At 39.2% G+C, this 17,551-nt stretch overlaps 1 protein-coding gene across 2 annotated transcripts in view; it reads left to right on the top strand.

Moving 5' to 3' along the window:
- The window catches only part of gnao1a (guanine nucleotide binding protein (G protein), alpha activating activity polypeptide O, a), a 102,847-nt gene that overhangs the window by 79,390 nt on the left and 5,906 nt on the right, over positions 1-17,551 (top strand). The window contains exons 5-8 of one of the 2 annotated variants that reach the window (XM_038705171.1): positions 1,431-1,559; positions 4,629-4,758; positions 10,619-10,772; positions 13,092-15,129. In XM_038705171.1, coding sequence (XP_038561099.1) covers positions 1,431-1,559; positions 4,629-4,758; positions 10,619-10,772; positions 13,092-13,279 — 601 coding nt within the window. In that variant the 3' untranslated portion in view covers positions 13,280-15,129. Of the gene's footprint in view, positions 1-1,430; positions 1,560-4,628; positions 4,759-10,618; positions 10,773-13,091; positions 15,130-17,551 lie in introns of those variants that run through there. The other variant, XM_038705172.1, reaches the window with a different exon arrangement.

The raw sequence follows: 17,551 nt of genomic DNA, 5'->3' as shown, positions 1-17,551 counted from the left end.
AAGGTCGTTGCGTATGGCTGTGACCTCACTTGGCACTTGGTTTTAGAAGTGAAACTGTCTTTCAGAAGGGAATGTGTTATTCGTGACACCCTCCAAGGTGGGCATTACACAATTGTAAGTCAGCAGAGGCAAAGAGCACGGCATTAAAAGGACATAACAGATCGTTGCCAGCCAATCAGAATAAAAGATTCTCAGTGGCCATGGTGTCAAAGGGAATATGTAATCAAGTCACAGCTCTTTCTGCACTGTCTCTCCTATTCTTTGCTTGATGGCAGGGTGGATTATTACTGTAGGTAGAGTGATCATCCTTCATTCAGTGAGCTGTCAAGAGAGCCGAACTGTACTATTCAGGATTGTTTGATTTATACTTCTACATTAAATTCAGGGATTTTCCATGACATAACAGAATCAAGTCGCCCACCCACTTCCCTATCCTAATTCTTAACAACGTGGTGACTTAGTTTCTAAATGTGATTTATTATTGCTCTTTTGATTGTGCATTTGTGAAATAGTGATTCAACTGATAAGAGGGGGTGCCAGTTATGTTGGATGATTTTGTTTTTGCCTGTGTGGCTGTACCAAACTGTTATGGATGAGGTCAGTATGCTCTTAGTGATGGCCGTGTAAAACTGAAGGAGGAGGCTTTTTTTTTTGCTTAGGAAAACAGTCTTTGCTGGGGGTTTTGAGTTATGTGGTCTGTATTGATTTTCCATTTGAGTGTGTTGCTGATGTGTGTTGCCAAGAAATTTGAATGATTCAGTGATGGTTATGATTTCTCTTGAGACATGCATGATGGTTTTGGGGGATGGGGCTGTGCCTGAAATCTATAATGAGTTGTTCTGTTATAGATGTGTTGAGCTGGAGGTTGTTATCAAGGCACCAAGTGGCTGCTTGGTCTACCTGCTCTCAGTATCAGTCTTCTTTGTTGTTACTGAGCCAGGGTGAGAGGACACAACCCTGGAGGGGGCGCCTGTGCTGAGAGTCAGAGGGCAAAATGAAAGGCAGTTCATCTCAACCCACTGTTGCCTTCTCCACAGGAAGTTCCAGATCTTGAAGTTACCAGTGAAAATTTTCTGATTTCCAAAAGGGAGGACACAGATTCCTTCCCTGTTCTGGCAGTGTTGACCCTGACCGTGGCAGACTGTTTCCCAAACCTTGAGCTGCCATTACATTACATACATAATTACATACACCATTACACTGTAACGCAAAGTGAATTGGAACTGTAACCCCACACAGTAGTTACTTTAACTTGTAACACTATGTCTACTCTAGGTAGTATGCTAGTTAGCTGGATATGCTAACATTTGCAATTTAGAATAGACAATTTACAACAGGCCTACCGTGTCTACTTACAGTATGGTAGTTAAGCTGGAAGTAGATTGCTGCTGATTGACAGTCTTGTGTCTTTGTTTTGTGACTGTGTGCAGCTACCTAGACAGCCTAGATCGGATTGGTGCGTCAGACTACCAGCCCACAGAGCAGGACATCTTGAGGACCCGAGTGAAGACCACAGGCATCGTCGAGACACACTTTACCTTCAAAAACCTCCACTTCAGGTCAGTGTTAACTCATGACATCTGTAACTTCAGTCCTCTTTTTCCTTTACTGTCACCAGTGCTGCTCCTCTATCCATGCATGCAGAAGGAGATCCAGTCTGTAATTAATAACATTACATGCTTTAAACAAGTGTCTATATTTATGATTGTCTGCCTTTTAAATGAAATCTGATTCAATTAGAGCAAGGAGCTGTGGGGATAATGACAGAGAGGAAGGACATGTTGAAGGAAGGAAGCAGAAAAGAGGGGCGGAGTCTTTTTCTGACCTCTAATTTAAATTACCATATTTATGCCCCTCTTGTGTGCATGTGCATACACACGGCGCGCGCACACACACACATACATCTTGGACCCCTTGGAAAACAAGGATGGTTCAACATAAATATACTAACAGGCAGAGAGAGCCGTTAAATAAATAAATTGTAGACACCAATTACTTTTCTGGAAGGATGCACCATCACACTTCAGCTGGTGGTTGTTGCACTTCCTGCCTCAATCTTTCTCTCACACAAACATAAACACTATGTCGTGTCTCTTAATATGCCTAAATATTGTCAGCTCAATTGCTATTACCGGCAGTCAGGCAGTGTGTGGGAGTGTACAGTGTTCCTGTACTGGGTGTAACCCATCAAGCTACCCACCATTATACCCGTCACACGTAGGACTGGGTTCGTGCCACTTTGGATTCACTCCGCTTTGGTAGTGGTGTTTTTCTAGTGTTTTCTAAAAACCACGAAAATACAACTTATACAGGAGGAAGTGGTCATTCCCAGTGTATGAAGACAGTGTTTGTTTCAATGATCCCTCTCTATGGAGTAAAAAACTCAAGACCTGGGCCCGTATTTGTCAAGCTTCTCAGAATTACTCATGAGAACACTGCTAAGAACTGACTTAAGAGTTCAGAAGTGTTAGTGCTGATTTACGGCACTTTGCTGTGCTGCAAACAGGATTTTGGATGACGATGTAGCCAAGGACCAATCACTGAATAGATTTCCTTAGATTTCCTTATTTAAGAATATTCTCAGATAAGGGGGTGAGATGACGTCCCTCACCAACTTGTTGACAAGGATTATGCCTGCGCTTATTAACTGTGCGTTGTCAAATAATTCAGAAACATTCCTCTTCTGAAAGATTTGTGCATGTCTGTGTCTCCACAGTGCCATCACAAGCCCCTACTTGCAGCTCCTAACCACTTGAGAGAGCTCTCAAGCTGTCTTAAATAACTGGGAGAGTAAGAGTGATTCTTAGCATTGAGAAATTTGATAACTTGCTTTTATTCTTAAGTTTAAAAGTAGGAGTAAATTTCATGAATTCTCAGCACTTAAGACTGAAATGGCACTTTGAGAAGCTTGATAAATACCAGCACTGATACGAAGCTGGCACTCACAGACTAGTACCTGCTATCTGAACACCTTAAAGAGACAGAAGAATCAATATCCGAAATGGGCCCAAAAAAAGGACACTGCCTGTAGACTGTGCAACAACAACAGTTGTGTAAGTTCTTTGCATGTTACACTGTGCAATATGGGTAGAATAACTGAATGAATGAACTTTTGTCTCGGGCAGTCGTAAAGGCGCCTTTAAACTGCTAAAGAAAAGCAAATATGAAATAACCAGTATAACAGATAGCAATGGCTACACTGTCTTACATTCAAGACATTACTGAGCGCATGCCCAGTGATACTGCACATCAACGATACATCCAAAGGATAAGATTCATAAATCAGATGAAAACTGCAATCTTATGAGCTCCCATGCCTCTCTTACATACAGACATTTAGAGATACTGACTGAGGTTTTCTAACAGAAAAGGAAAATTAAAATGTGGCAAGGAGACTTATGGAGCACACATTTGGGTATGCAAACAACAAGTCGGCTAATAAAGCCCAAAGCTGACAATATTGGCAAAAAGGGAACCAATTTAAGGACTGGGAGGAGGGCCAGCCTTGTCACATCTGAGTCATGTGCCACTTCTTCAATAATGAGTCAACAGAAAAACAGAAACAGGCCCAGTTTAAGAATAAACCTACAAACTGATCACAACTAAGAATGTGAAAGTGGTCATATTATGCTTTTTGGCTTTTTCCCTCTCTTCCATATACCTTTTTTGTGCATGTAATAGGTTTGCAAAGTGAAAAAGCCCAAAGTCCAGCCCAAAGGGAGTTCCCATCTCCCACAGAAAACACTGCTCTGGAAACAGCTCGATTGTAGTCCAGCCATTTACCTTTCATCCCTGTGACATCACATCAAAATGCTCGCCAAGCGGCTAGCCCGCCAAGCCCTCAAAAGCACCGGTGGAAAACACTCTGAGCTGCAGCACACGGTGACAAGGTGTCCGCCCGCTGCCTCTCCTCTCCCTTCCAGACACTAGCTACCCTCCAGGCAGTCAGTGGACATAAAGTTGTTACTGTGATGTAGAGATACTTATAAATTTATGGATGAAAGATACATTTGTTACAAATGAATAACTCACCACTCTGAAACTCCTGCTCCAGTCCATGTTGCAAAGCTGGTAAGGAGAACATAAACAGCTGAACCACTTTTCAGGACCCGCCCTACTCTGCTTCTGATTGGCTAGTAGTCCTTAACTAGGAACTGTGCATGTGCAACTGCTACCAAAGATCTTGTAGAGGTGAGATGCATCACTCCATAACTAAATCGGAGCGTTCAACACACACGGTCGAAAGAGGAGCTGCAGCAATGTGCAGTATGACAAAAATATGGTGTCTTTTGAAAATGAAACCATGTAACCTGTTCTGGTACAACCCCTAAATAAAATGATGAACCTGAAAATGAGCATAATATGACCACTTTAAAGAAGCTGCCAGGCTTCAGAAGTCACTGTCTTTCCACTTCGGATTAGACAGCTATGCAATCTCCTGGTGACGCACAACAAAAACTGTGGAGCAAATATGTACGCATAGTTTGCAGTCTGAGGTTAAATGTTTTGTACATTAAATTTTGACTCGACTGACCAAAAACTGATGTAACATAAGAACCATCTCTATGGTGATATGTAAATAAAATGTTATATGTGCGTTTATTCACGTCTGTCTCTCTGTCCATTAGGCTGTTTGATGTGGGAGGTCAGAGGTCGGAAAGGAAGAAGTGGATCCACTGTTTTGAGGATGTCACAGCCATCATTTTCTGTGTGGCGCTCAGCGGATACGACCAGGTGCTGCATGAGGACGAGACCACGGTAAGCACAGATGTTAGATCATGTGTATGTTCTCTATCCCTCTCTCTGTCTGATGTTTTAAACACAATGTCTGTGTAAAAGTTTGCGACAGGGAGGGATAAATGTCAATGTTGCTCTTAGATGAGATGCTAAATAAATGAAGACATGAAAGTCTTAAAATGTTAATGTTTACATTTTATATATTAATTTTTTAGAATGTTTGAGGAATGACAGACCTATCTGCTTTCTTCTTCTCTCTCATTTTGCACCTATCTAAATGTCAGGGGTTATTATGTCAGCTAAATGAATAAATGTAAATGTAAAAATTATCTGAACGACATGTGAATTTCTATGGAATTCCACGGTGTTTCCTCTGGATCTCCTTTTGGTACACTTTCCTCCTCCCCTTGCTGAACACGCTAATATAACAAACAAATAATCAGTCAGCGGAATACACTGAAAGCCACATTCCAAACACTGTGGACTTGTATGTTTAACTAAACACTCAATCCGACATTGCTCCGTCGCTGGCGAGCACACTGGTGGATTGTTTAAATGCAAAAACACAAGAGGACACTGTTATATGAGAGTTATTTTTTCTCTATGCAAATCATTCTTCGCTGCGTTGACACTGCAAGCCAATTTGTAGTCTGCTCAGTGCAAATGACCATTTTTAAATAATAGGAAGGGCATGTACGGTATGGTAAAGTATGTTACATATATTTGAAAGCTATCAAGGCAAATTATGTTGATTATACATATACAGTAGTGGTGGAATGTTTTACAATTTATTTTTTCAAACTCATTCACATTTTCCGCAATTTGATCACATTGAAAAATGTGTGTGTATTTTAAGGGCTCTGGAGTGTTACAGACCTATTCGATATTTGATTAAAATAAGGCTCTGGGAATGGTAAAACACAGCTACAACAGAGAAACAAAGTGTTTTCTCAACAAAAGGCCTCAGCTTGCCATCCTGCCATGTGGTTGTAAAGATGATGCCATGTAACCTAAAACAAATAAGCTGATTTGAATGCACAGTGTTCATTGCTATTTATGAGCCTGAAGTGTATCCTCTGAGTATTCCAGGCAGGGAAATTGTGTTCAGTAGCTGCTCTATTTATGCAGTTGTCGTCAAGCCTCCCTCTGAGCTGGGAACACCAGAAGAACGTCAGACGTGGAGAGGAAATATCCATCATAAAACGTGCTCACAAGCAGCTTCTAGTCCATTTAATTGGTGCATGGTGTTTTTTTGTTCTTGCAGATAACTGTCCAAATGTAGGCAATGTGACGTCATGGTGATATTTTGAGAACAGCTGCTATAGCGTTTGAAAGCAGGACATGTCTCAGCTACATATAATATTTATAGTAAGCATCATTTCTGTCCCTAAGCATCGAAAAGCAGTACCTCAATAGATCAGGCTGTGGTGCAGTGATGAGATATTTTTTTAATAATAGGGGCTGTTTCACCATGATACTGCAGCCAGTATTACCTTCCGACTAACATAGCCCGCATCTAAGTTAAATAGACAAATATATCGTAATATGTGGAAAAATGCATGTACCAAAAAAGAAAATAACCAATCACGATTACAAAGTCAAGGGACTCCATTAAACATCCCAGATTTATATCTGTTCAGACAACATTAATAGCAGGTCTGGTGACTTTTTCTTTCATCTGTGAGACAGTGTTCTAATCAGCATTATGTGTTACCATCACAGAGCAAACCTTAGTGTGGGAGTTATAATAACCAAATGTGTTTTGTCAGAGAGCGCCCACCATCCTCCGTTCAGTTCTGCGACCAGACACACAACCAGCCATACGATTCAGAAATTACTGCGCAGCACCGTAAAATATTGTACAACCAGACAGAAAAGATAACACCCACTCCTCAGTAATGGGAGTAATAAAGTAATAAATATCCCTTTTGGGCAGTTCATTAAAATCACTGATACACCATGAATTAATAAGAATGTCAGCTTCTTTCCATAATACTAATCCTGTCTGGGCAGGGGTTAAGAGCATATGAAGGTGGATTTTCACAATTACGTCTTATATTCTCACTGAGAATACCAGCTTCTTTCAAAAATAAAGCAAATACATTTCATACTGTATGTTTATTAATTAGGTCTACGTCAAAGGCATTGTTTTACATAAGACGATAGCTGACATGTGACAATGTTTTGAGCTCCTAATAGTGACTTCCAGTTTGTTAAGACATGTGACTGCTCGATTGCTCATCTCAGAGAACAAGATGAGCCATAGATAGCGTCAAGATAAACAAGGAAGTTGTTTTGTTGAAACAAATGATTGATATGACAGCACATTGAACATCTCAAGACAATAACACTAATCATAAAGAATAGACTTTTCCTTTGCTGTTGTCAGGGTTTCAGCACAAGTCTGCAAAGCAAGTTTTTAAAGACCTTTTTAATACCACATAGAATGTAGAATGTAATTTAATACTGTCCAAAACATTCCTAGCATTATTCATTAATACATCAGATTTTTTCACTACTTCCAAGCAGTGCACAACAATATTTCCTAATGATATAATTAATTAAATTAATGTTACCTGGACACGCATAAGCGACATCAAATGGATGGATAGATTAACCACAAAAAAACTATGAATTAATTTAAGTTCATTCAAGTCTTTGCCCATTTTGAGAAGGAGAGCTTCCTAGCTACTGTAGCTAGCAGTAGTGACAGTGTTTGCTACAGGTTGGATGGTTCTGACTGAAACTTCACATAAAAGGACTAAACCACCTGCAGCACAATCCCACTTTTATTTTAGGGGTGTTTAGAACATAAGTCAGATGCAAAAAAAATTTATAACAAAGATGACTGGCAATGGCAGGCAAGAAAAAATATTTAAGACTTTTGTAAATTAAATTGAAGACTTTTTAAAAGTGAATTCATTGCTCTTTAAGGCCTGCGTGATATGACCTGTATAATATGGTGCGGTATTGGCAGATTAATGAGGTGAAAGAACTGAGGTCTGTACTACAAAGCAAGCTTTAGGGAGTAGATCTTCACTTAATTCAAAGGATCAATTTCTGAGATGCAGCCCATGTGTATAACTGATTAGACTATACTTGTCCAAAAAAATACTGAGCCGGGAAAGGGGGATAATAGTCTGAGAAGAAACTCAGAATTTTCGATGTGAAAATGGTAAATTTATAAGAAAGAACTCAAGAAAATGAGAAAAAAACTATTATTTAATTTACTGTTTCTTTTATGTTGTTTTCTTTCGAACAGGCCCAGTTCATGGCAACGTCTCTATAATCCTGATGCATATGATAATGTGGTGATCACAGTTTCCTTATTGCTAAGTCTGATTGCGAAGTATAATTTAATTATCCACTGCAGGTTAAATAAACGGCAAGCAGCCGTGTCTGTAGTGTGATGTTGCAGCCTTGAAAGAGTGAAGCGATGTGGTTCCTTGTTGATTATAATGTCAAAATCAGTTTTTTTTCTCATAAATTTGCCACTTTAATTTTGTCAAATTTTTTTCTTGGATTATTACCCCCCTTAACCCTCCTCCGTATTTTCTAAAACCTACAATGGCCCTATAAGACACAGTTATACCTTGACATCTCAATCATAGTACAGATGAAAGAAGAGTTTGTAGGACAAAGTAGAATACATAAACAAGAACACTATGAAGTTTACACAGTGCAATGTGCTGTCAGTGTCTTTACACTCCAAATATCCTGACGTTATCATCATGCATTCTTCTGGAGAAACAACAAGTAAAAGACCACCTCACTGGCCCCGTGTTAAAGATTGTGACTATATATATCTATCTAAACACCTGTGTGCTTATAGACATGAACATATGTAGTACACATGTAGTACACCACACAATACTTTTGCTTTGTAATTCCCTTTTTTCTATTGAAGAACTGCTTGCATTGTGTTTTTCTCTGCCTCCTCTTGTCTTGTTTCAGTGAAAACACACAGACAAACACGCACACAGACTATACTTTGAAATAACAACTGCTCTGGGTGAACACTCTCTGGATAAAGTCCTCTCCTCCCCTAAACACTTTCTTTTCAGCACTAGGTGTGTTTGTGTGTGTGTGTGTGTGTGTGTGTGTGTGTGTGTGTGTGTATGTGTGTTTGGGGCAAAGGGGGTATCATCTAAAGAAAGCGGGATGTGGCTGGGTGGGCGGGTCCCTTGCATTTTTTCCGTTCCTGCTCTAAGCTCCGCCCTGCAGCATCTCTGGCTCCTTCCGCTCCTCCTGTCACTCTCGTCAGCGACTGTCCTCTCTAACCAATCAGCAGTCAGATCCTCTACAGATGCTCCACCCACAGACAGGTATGAAACCTCCTGATAGGTTGATACACTTAACCATGAGTTGAAAGCAGTGCCTCTTTCTGTTTGTGAACCAAGAACTGAACTGTAGTTCAGTGTGTGCGTTTCTTTTCACAGATTTGTCTGTCTGTCTGTCTGTCTGTCTGTCTGACTGACTGTCTGTCTAATCACTTCATTAATTCTGTATATTGTTGTATTATATATTGTGCTATTTAAACCTCATCTCTTCTGTCATTCTTCATTATAAAAGATCATAACCAGAGAGTAACTGCTTTCAACTCATTCTTAAAAGAATCTGAGTTTTGTTTTCATCACTAGGCACTTTTATATGCAGTATAGATAGTTTTCTGAGTGAGCACTAAAAAGCAGTGCCAGCAGTTTGCTTGCTTTTCGCCTTTGACAGATCTCATTGGCAAACAGAACGGTGGATTCTGGTGAAAATTAGTCAAGGTAGACTGATTTATGAAGCACTTCTGCTAACAAGTCAAGTCAAGCATCAGCAGAGCATTCTATTGGTGCGAACTACTCAATCTAGCAAGCCAAACAAATCCCATGATCTACTAACATGGCAAAAGTGCCTAATGATAGAAAATATAAAATACTGAAATTCTTTGGATTTGTAATGTATCAATCAATGTATCGATCAACTGAAGCTTTCATGCTTCGTAACCATTTTAGCTGCTAATTGAACAGTCTTTACATCTGTGTCTTGTATCTAGCATTTATTCTTTATATACCCTGTGGAGTTCTCACTGTAAACACTATTTTTATTTTATTTACATGTAACATTTCACACTAAAATGCATTGTGTGTATCAGGCCCTAAGAGACATGATACAGTTTCTTCCTTAGAAAACATTTTCAAAGCTTTTAATTCCATTGTGCATTGTTTACATCGGCTTGTTTTGTCTTCTACTCCTCTTTCATTGAAAAAAAATGTCACTGCTACCTTAATCTACAAACGTTGAGATTACATTATGTCCTCAGGCACATGCTGTAGAATACTTCTCAACACTCAATACAGAGCGCTTCTCTTCAAAGCATTACTCTACAGTGCCTCTAGTGGTCAAAAACTCCACAGGGTACCTTTAAGATGCTGGTTATTCATAGTTACATATTTCAGCTGAAGTAGGCAGTGGCTTACAGTTTAACAGCTAAACGTGCATGGCTTTTTTTAACTCAGCTGCTACAACCAGCTTACTAATACTTTCTAATTTCTACTAATATGTTGGTACACGCATACACATACACAAATACACACTCAACACGGAGAAGGAACTACTGTGTCATGTAGTCAAAAGGAAGTTCTCAGTACTTCTGTTCTGCTTTTCTATTTGTTTTTACTCAATTCCTAATTGTGTTTTAGTGGCATGTCTGCAGTATGTGTGTTCTTGATTTGGGTACTTGTGTGCATGTGTTTTCTGAACACATGTGCATTAATTCTGTATGCCTGTCTGGTTGGTTGTTTTTTGGTGTTTACTGATGTACCTGTGTGCCTGTGAGCATGCAGTAGAGTGTGTTTTAAAGCCCATTTAACCCTCTCTAATGTCTCTTGTACAGAACCGCATGCACGAGTCTTTGAAGCTGTTTGATTCCATCTGTAACAACAAGTGGTTTAAGGACACCTCCATCATCCTCTTCCTGAACAAGAAGGACCTCTTTGAAAACAAGATTGTCAAGTCACCACTGTCCATCTGCTTCCCCGAGTACACTGGTACATATCCGTACAATTGAGAGTAATAGTGAATTGACAATGAGTGTCATATAGGCCCCTCTCTAGACCTCACGTTTTCCAAAAGCTAATTTCTTCTACATTTATCACAATTAGGAAAGAAAGGAAAACTCCTCCATTCCCTTAACTGAACTGTTTGGTGCGGTTGGTGTTACAGTATTTCAAATAATTGCACCATCAAAAGTGTCAGCAGCTCAGCTGCAGGCTGCTGTTTGAGAGGCAACACATCCCAGCTAGAGGTCACTTGCTGGTGGACAGTGTCTGTTCCTAAACAGTATGGCTCTTCACAGCATTCACCAAGTTAAAGTATTACAACATGCCCTCTCACCAAATATATAATGAGCTTTCCCTTTAAGTTACAGTTATAATGTATAACGCAAGAACTCATATGCTAGGCTAATTATGACAGAAGGTCAACTTCACTGTAGCCATGTTTCCATCTAATTGTCATGCAAATTTAACCAGATTTTTTTAAAGAGATAAGTGCGTTTCTATCAGCTTGTTTGGAGCGAATAAACCAGGCTACGGCAAGCGTAGTTACGTCAGTAGTTGTTACACATGGCTGTAATAAACAAGATGTGAGGGTTTCAAACCAGAAACAAAACCAGTCACATGAACCTGATGGCCATGGAGCTGAGAAAAATGGAGAGAGGTCATCAGGAATGTGTGTCAGCCATGTCTCCGCACATTATGGGAATATCCAACAAGGCGCCAACAGCGGAAACAGCTGATCAGACGCAAGTTACAAGTTCGCTACATCAGAACTTATTCTATGTTTCCATCTCCCATTTTGTGCATTAACGTTTTTTCAACAAAGGCAAAAACCACCTCAAGCAAACGTAAGAACTTTTTAGCAAAATTAAGAATTTTGCCATTTCCATCAGCCTTTTCTAATGCGATACTTCAGAATGCGCATAAAAAAATGTTGCTGGAAACACGGCTTGTGATGATGACATCATAATGAAGCTCTATGTCAGTCCTCTAAACTCCTGTAAAATAGTTTATGAGTGAAGACAGCATGTCTCTCACTGGAAATTATTCATTTGAATCATACACGTCAATGTAGTGATAGAAATAGCTTCCATTTCGCCCAAAAGTACATTTAGTTTAACTTTTATTAAATTAATTCAAAGTCGTTACTACATACACTGGACAGACAAGGAAGTAAACTGCAACCTAACTGGTTGGCAGGCACATACAACCGCAGGGTTGTAATTCTAGTTTGGAAGAACGGAATAAAATTCACAATTTCAATCCATTTCTTTCCATCTCAGGACTTTCAGTACCAGATGCTTCAAAGAAGGAGAGTACAGGCACCCACATTAATAATCTGTTTCAGCACAGATAGAGCAGAAAAGTCTACAAACTAATTCATCTGCTCCAGCTGTTTGTGTTTCTTGACTTTAGTCTGATGCGTGCAGACAGCTTCTAGCTAGCGTTAGCTACCCAAAATGAATGGAAATTAGGAGTGTTACCAGGAGTCCAAACAAGAGGAGCTCAAGTGTGCTACATGCAAGAGTAATGAGAGATGAGACAGCGCAGGGGGAAACAACAGAACGAGAGAAAGCCAGAGAGCAAGTGTGTGAGAAAATTAGAAAAGAAGTAGACAAAGTAAGACTGTGGGAAAGAGAGAATTAGGATTCCAAACCTGTTTCCTCTCCTTCTCTTCTTTTCATCCTTTTACATGACAGATAGATGTTAGTGACACTCGGAGCAAAACTTACTCCAATCGCAGAGAAAAGCTCTTTATTAAATCCACTGCATGCCAAATGCTTGCACTACAAGCACTAAAGCTCACAGTCAATAATGGACTTGAACTAGATTTGAAGTAGATTTGGCACTGCTGTAAAATGAATCAATGTACAGTATGAATAATGGTTCCATCCTTTTGGCGCTAGGATATCATATCTGTCACACTTGTTCTGTTGCTGTATAAAGACTGTGATACATTGGCAATACTTAGAAACCGTCACACTTTGACAAATATACCAAGACATTGCATTTTCCATCATATCTCATTTATCAGTCCAAACCCAACTTTCCATGTTGTCTGAAAAAGTTGTCCATGTATCATATTTATTAAAGCTTGGCTAGCAGTAAGGCACAGCCCTCCGCACACCTCAGCAGAATGTGTGCTGAGCTGGAAAGTCAAAGGTTGTGTTTTCAGAAAATATCAGAGAATAGGCTGATACAGAAAATGTAGGCTAGCCCCCTGATATACAGGTTCAGATGACGAAAGCTTTTAAGCTTTCACCTAACTCCCACTTTATGTCATGTCTCTCTTTGTGTCTCTCTCCTTAGGTCCAAACACTTACTTGGAGGGATTAGACTACATTAAGTGTCAGTACGAGAGCAAGAACAAGTCATCCAACAAAGAGGTCTACTCCCATGTGACCTGCGCTACAGACACCAACAACATCCAGTTTGTCTTTGATGCTGTCACTGATGTCATCATAGCAAATAACCTGCGGGGGTGTGGCCTATACTGATGATTCTGTTGTTAGCAATGTTAGCAATTAGATGAAGGGTGTTGTATGGTGACTTTTATTTACTGATGTGGTACCTGTTTTTTAAACCACATATTATGTGTGATGTTTGTGATGTCGCCACTGTGCTTTACTGTGAGACTGGCCATTGGTCCAACTTGACTCTTAATTGATGACTTGATTGGCTGACTAGTTGGTTGGTTGAGACTTCTTTTATTGTATTTGTCTTTTTTACTTCCTCCTTAAGATGAACCAACAGATAATTCCAGTACCACTGAACTTTTTGTGTTTAATTGTACCCAAACTCCAAATCTTTCACTGGTATGTTGCAGAAGTCTTGCACAATACCTACAGTCGACTCTTTGGGGATTCATGGTTCCTGAGACTTGTTTGTACATACAATACAGTACAGTTTAGTGCAGTACATCTTAGTGGTTCACCAGCAGTCCTCAAAACTGGTATAATCAGTTCTCCACCCCACAGTATTTCTACTTATTTTCAACAAAACAACTATGTGTGTGTATATATATATATATATATATATATATATATATATATATATATATATATATATATATATATATATATATATATATATATATTATATATATATATAGTTCAAAACAGCTTTTTTACATGGCTTCTTCAGTATTTTGTATGTGTTGTGTAGGGATTTCTTTTGTTTTCTGATGACAGACCTGCTCTGACGCGTGCAGCACACTGCACAGTGTCTTACTGTATTGTCGCACTAAGCCATGCTCTGTACACCATGGAATTCCAAAATGACCAGTATTCAATAAATAAATAAGAACCAAATCATCATATGAATAAATACAGAAAAAAATATATGAACCTATCCTTTATTATTAAATAGTCAAACATGACTCATTATACTTCCCAATAACATTTTATTTCATAGCAGTTGCTGAGCCTGCTAAGAAGCAACAATGATACTGTCATTAAAAAAATGTCAATGAAATGAAAATATACTTAAAAAAGTAAAAATAAGAATGCAATAAGAATAATGATAATAATTGAAGTTTGAATTATTTATTTAAAAATTTCAAATTGTATGAGTTTGTATACTTTTCTGTACTTTAACATGAGTTGATTTAGTTATAATTATATGTCTAGTGATTATATCTTATGAATTGGTTTAATATTCTCATTTTGTAGTTCCGTATTAAACAACAACATGACACCTTGCTTAGCAATTGTCCCTACTTGTTGAATCATCACACAGTCCATTCATCTCGCCCTGTCCTCCACTGGCCTTAGAGAAACATGCAGACTCAAAACAGTCTCACGTCAGCTTCAATACAGCAAAGTCTCGCCCATTCAAAACCTGTGTGGGGGAGAGGAATTATCAGAGTGCGCTGGTCTGAATATTAAATGTAATGAGACCAAAGGTAATACCACTTATGAAACAGGACTGTAATCACATATTCCTTACTTTTTCTGTAAAGTCACATTTCTAATTTTTACTGCATTGCGAATTGATGACTGGCTGGATGTTGAGGTTGACTAGTTCAGATTTTAAAGGCCCCATATTCCAACTTAAAGCGTGTACATGTGCAGGATTTGAACATCTCTGACTTTGGTGACTCCTAGTGATGGTTAGACCAATGGTTGCTTGGACCATTGCAAAGGAACATGGAAACATGTTAGTGTCATTATAACAAAGCCTTTGCATTTTGGCCTTGGATGCATTTAATTTGGGGTAAATTTATTTGTTTGTAAAATTGTACTTTTGATCAAATTTAGAAGAGGTTGGCAAAATATATATGTTGTTTTTTACCCTTTAAATGAAATGTATAATAAATATATATATATATAAAATGTATAGTGATGAAGTTTTTCTGCCGTCATCCTTCATCCCTGTGGATGTCAACTCTGGTCATATTTTGGATATTCCAGCTTCCTCTCTTGTTGCAGCACGCATGGGTCCACTATAAAATCACAAGAAAAGAGCTACAGGAGGAAGTGTTCCAAGTCAACCTCACAATTCCCATATAATGCTTCAAAGGAAGCATTGATTTTATATGGCCGTGGGGCCGCATCCATTGTGTGGAGCTGCACAGTGTAATATCCCTATAGTCCACCACTCTGCTTTAGCCAGAGGTGAGCTTTGAAAGATTGTGTGGTAGTAAGTACACATGTTCCTCTGGGACTAAAATGTCAGCCTTGTGACTATTGTTTGAGTGAGTGAGTGAGTGAGTGAGTGAGTGTTGCATTTCCGCTGAACGGTAGTCGTCCCAGAGCTACTGTAGGATTGAGGTGCGCAGCTTAGTTTGTGCAAACGGTTCAAATTTGAGCCTTGACATTAAAGCCAAAGAGATGCATACAATACCAGGAAAATGTCATCGGTTCCTCCGTTCTCTCTTTATAAGCAAGAGTTTACAGCATCACATAGAAGCTGAGATTTGTTTGTTTGTGGGACTATTTTGAATTGGCTGAGCTGAGTGTGTTTACAGCTTTACTGGTGTGAGTGCTCCCTGGCAAACAGAGGTAGAGAGCTTCTTTTTTATGTATGAGCAGCACATTTGCTATAATCCACTTTTTCCAGCGAGGGCGCATCTCCATACTCTGCTCAAAGCTGCGGGTTTTTAAAAAAACAGGTAGATGATGTCATTGGCCTTTCCTGCCACATCTGTGCCAACTTTTCCTAATTAGAGAGAGAGATGCCTAAGGCTGTTGATCAGCAGTCTGCTGTGTGTGTGTGTGTGTGTGTGTGTGTGTGTGTGTGTGTGTGTGTGTGTGTGTGTGTGTGTGTCAAACTGTGTATCCTGTGTGTATTTTTGTGTGTTAACTGATTGTATATAGTTATGTACATGTGTGTCTGTTAATAGTACAGTGTGTGTGCAGGTAATATTCATGTTGTGCGGATATAAATCTGTTTACACAGTCACATTGTGGGGACTCGCTTTCCTTAAAGGGACAAAATGCAAGTCCCTAATCTGTTTTTTAGTGCAAAGACTAGGTTAAGGTTAGGTTTAGGTTTAGGCAAGCAGTGGTTATGGTTATGGGAATGAATGTAATTTAATGTCATGTCCCTGAAAATGATGGAAACAAAGCCTGCGTGTGTGAGTGCGCTCGCGTATGCATATGTGTTTATGAACATGTGTATGTGTTCTGTGAGACAGAACATACATCAGCACATGGGTGGTGGAATCAGTATCTGTGCATTAATTACCCAGAAGGCACCTGTCTATCCTTTCCACACACAGGCCCTCAACACACACACACACATGCACAAACACGCACACAGAAGACACAAGTACACACATGGGACTTTAAAATGTCACAACATCTTACTTGCTAATGCCAGAAAATATGCCACAGAGCATCAGATGTTTTTTGGATCTTTTTGCCAAAGATGAAGGCTGCTGTTGAAGGTGTTTAGTTTATAATCTTCTCGTCTGACTTATTACATTCAGGAAGTGCATCATCTTTGGAGATATGACTTGAAATATACAGAAAACATCAGTGTTTGTTCTGAAATGATGCCAAAATAAGTCCACATAAATCATTTCTGTTATTTCACTTCTCTACTTCACCTCTCACGTTTATCAGTAGTTACACTGTGCATAGAAGGTTCCCTCCTTTTTCTAAATACATAGTGTGCGCGTGTCCTGTTTTGTTTGTAATTTGCATAGAAGTCAAACATTTACGTTGACATGCTGAAAACAATGAGCATCTGTGCTTGCACAGAAAGACGAAACACTATTCTGATCATTGTAACCGTTGCACTATAGTAGTCATGTCCTTGCACAATTAAATTACTGGATATTCCCGTCCATCTGTATGCTCTGCACTGTAAAAGTGCCCTAATGTGTGTTTAAATTAGCATTTGTATGAATAATTGTGTTCAGCAGCCTTCTCACTTATTGCAGGGCAGGATGCTGGTGGTGATATGCTGTTATAATTAAACCTCTCACCTAATTGTTTTTTTTATTTTAAAGGAGACCTATTATACTGCTTTTCCAGTCCTATATTGTAGTTCTGTGACTCCTGTATGGCAGCTTTGCATAATTCAAGGTTAAAAAAAAATAACTTGTACTTGTACTTATAACTTTAACTTATACTGACTCTTCATGTAGGCCTTCATTTCAGCCTCTGTCTGAAATAAGCTGTAGATGCTCCTTTTTCTTTAAGGAACCCCTCTCTCAAAGCCCTCAATGTCTTCAGATTGGCCAAGACCTGAAGCATGTTACCAGGCTGTTGTTGTCGCAGAGCGGTATAGGTAGACTGAGCGTTGTTGTGCCGTTGCTGTGG

The sequence above is a fragment of the Micropterus salmoides genome, unplaced genomic scaffold (genome assembly GCF_014851395.1).
Source record: "Micropterus salmoides isolate LMB-PRFRI ecotype aquatic unplaced genomic scaffold, ASM1485139v1 Ms_hic_scaffold_8, whole genome shotgun sequence".
Lineage (NCBI taxonomy): Eukaryota > Metazoa > Chordata > Actinopteri > Centrarchiformes > Centrarchidae > Micropterus > Micropterus salmoides.
Note: the sequence above shows the minus strand (reverse complement) of the source record. Positions and strands in the feature narration are given on the sequence as shown.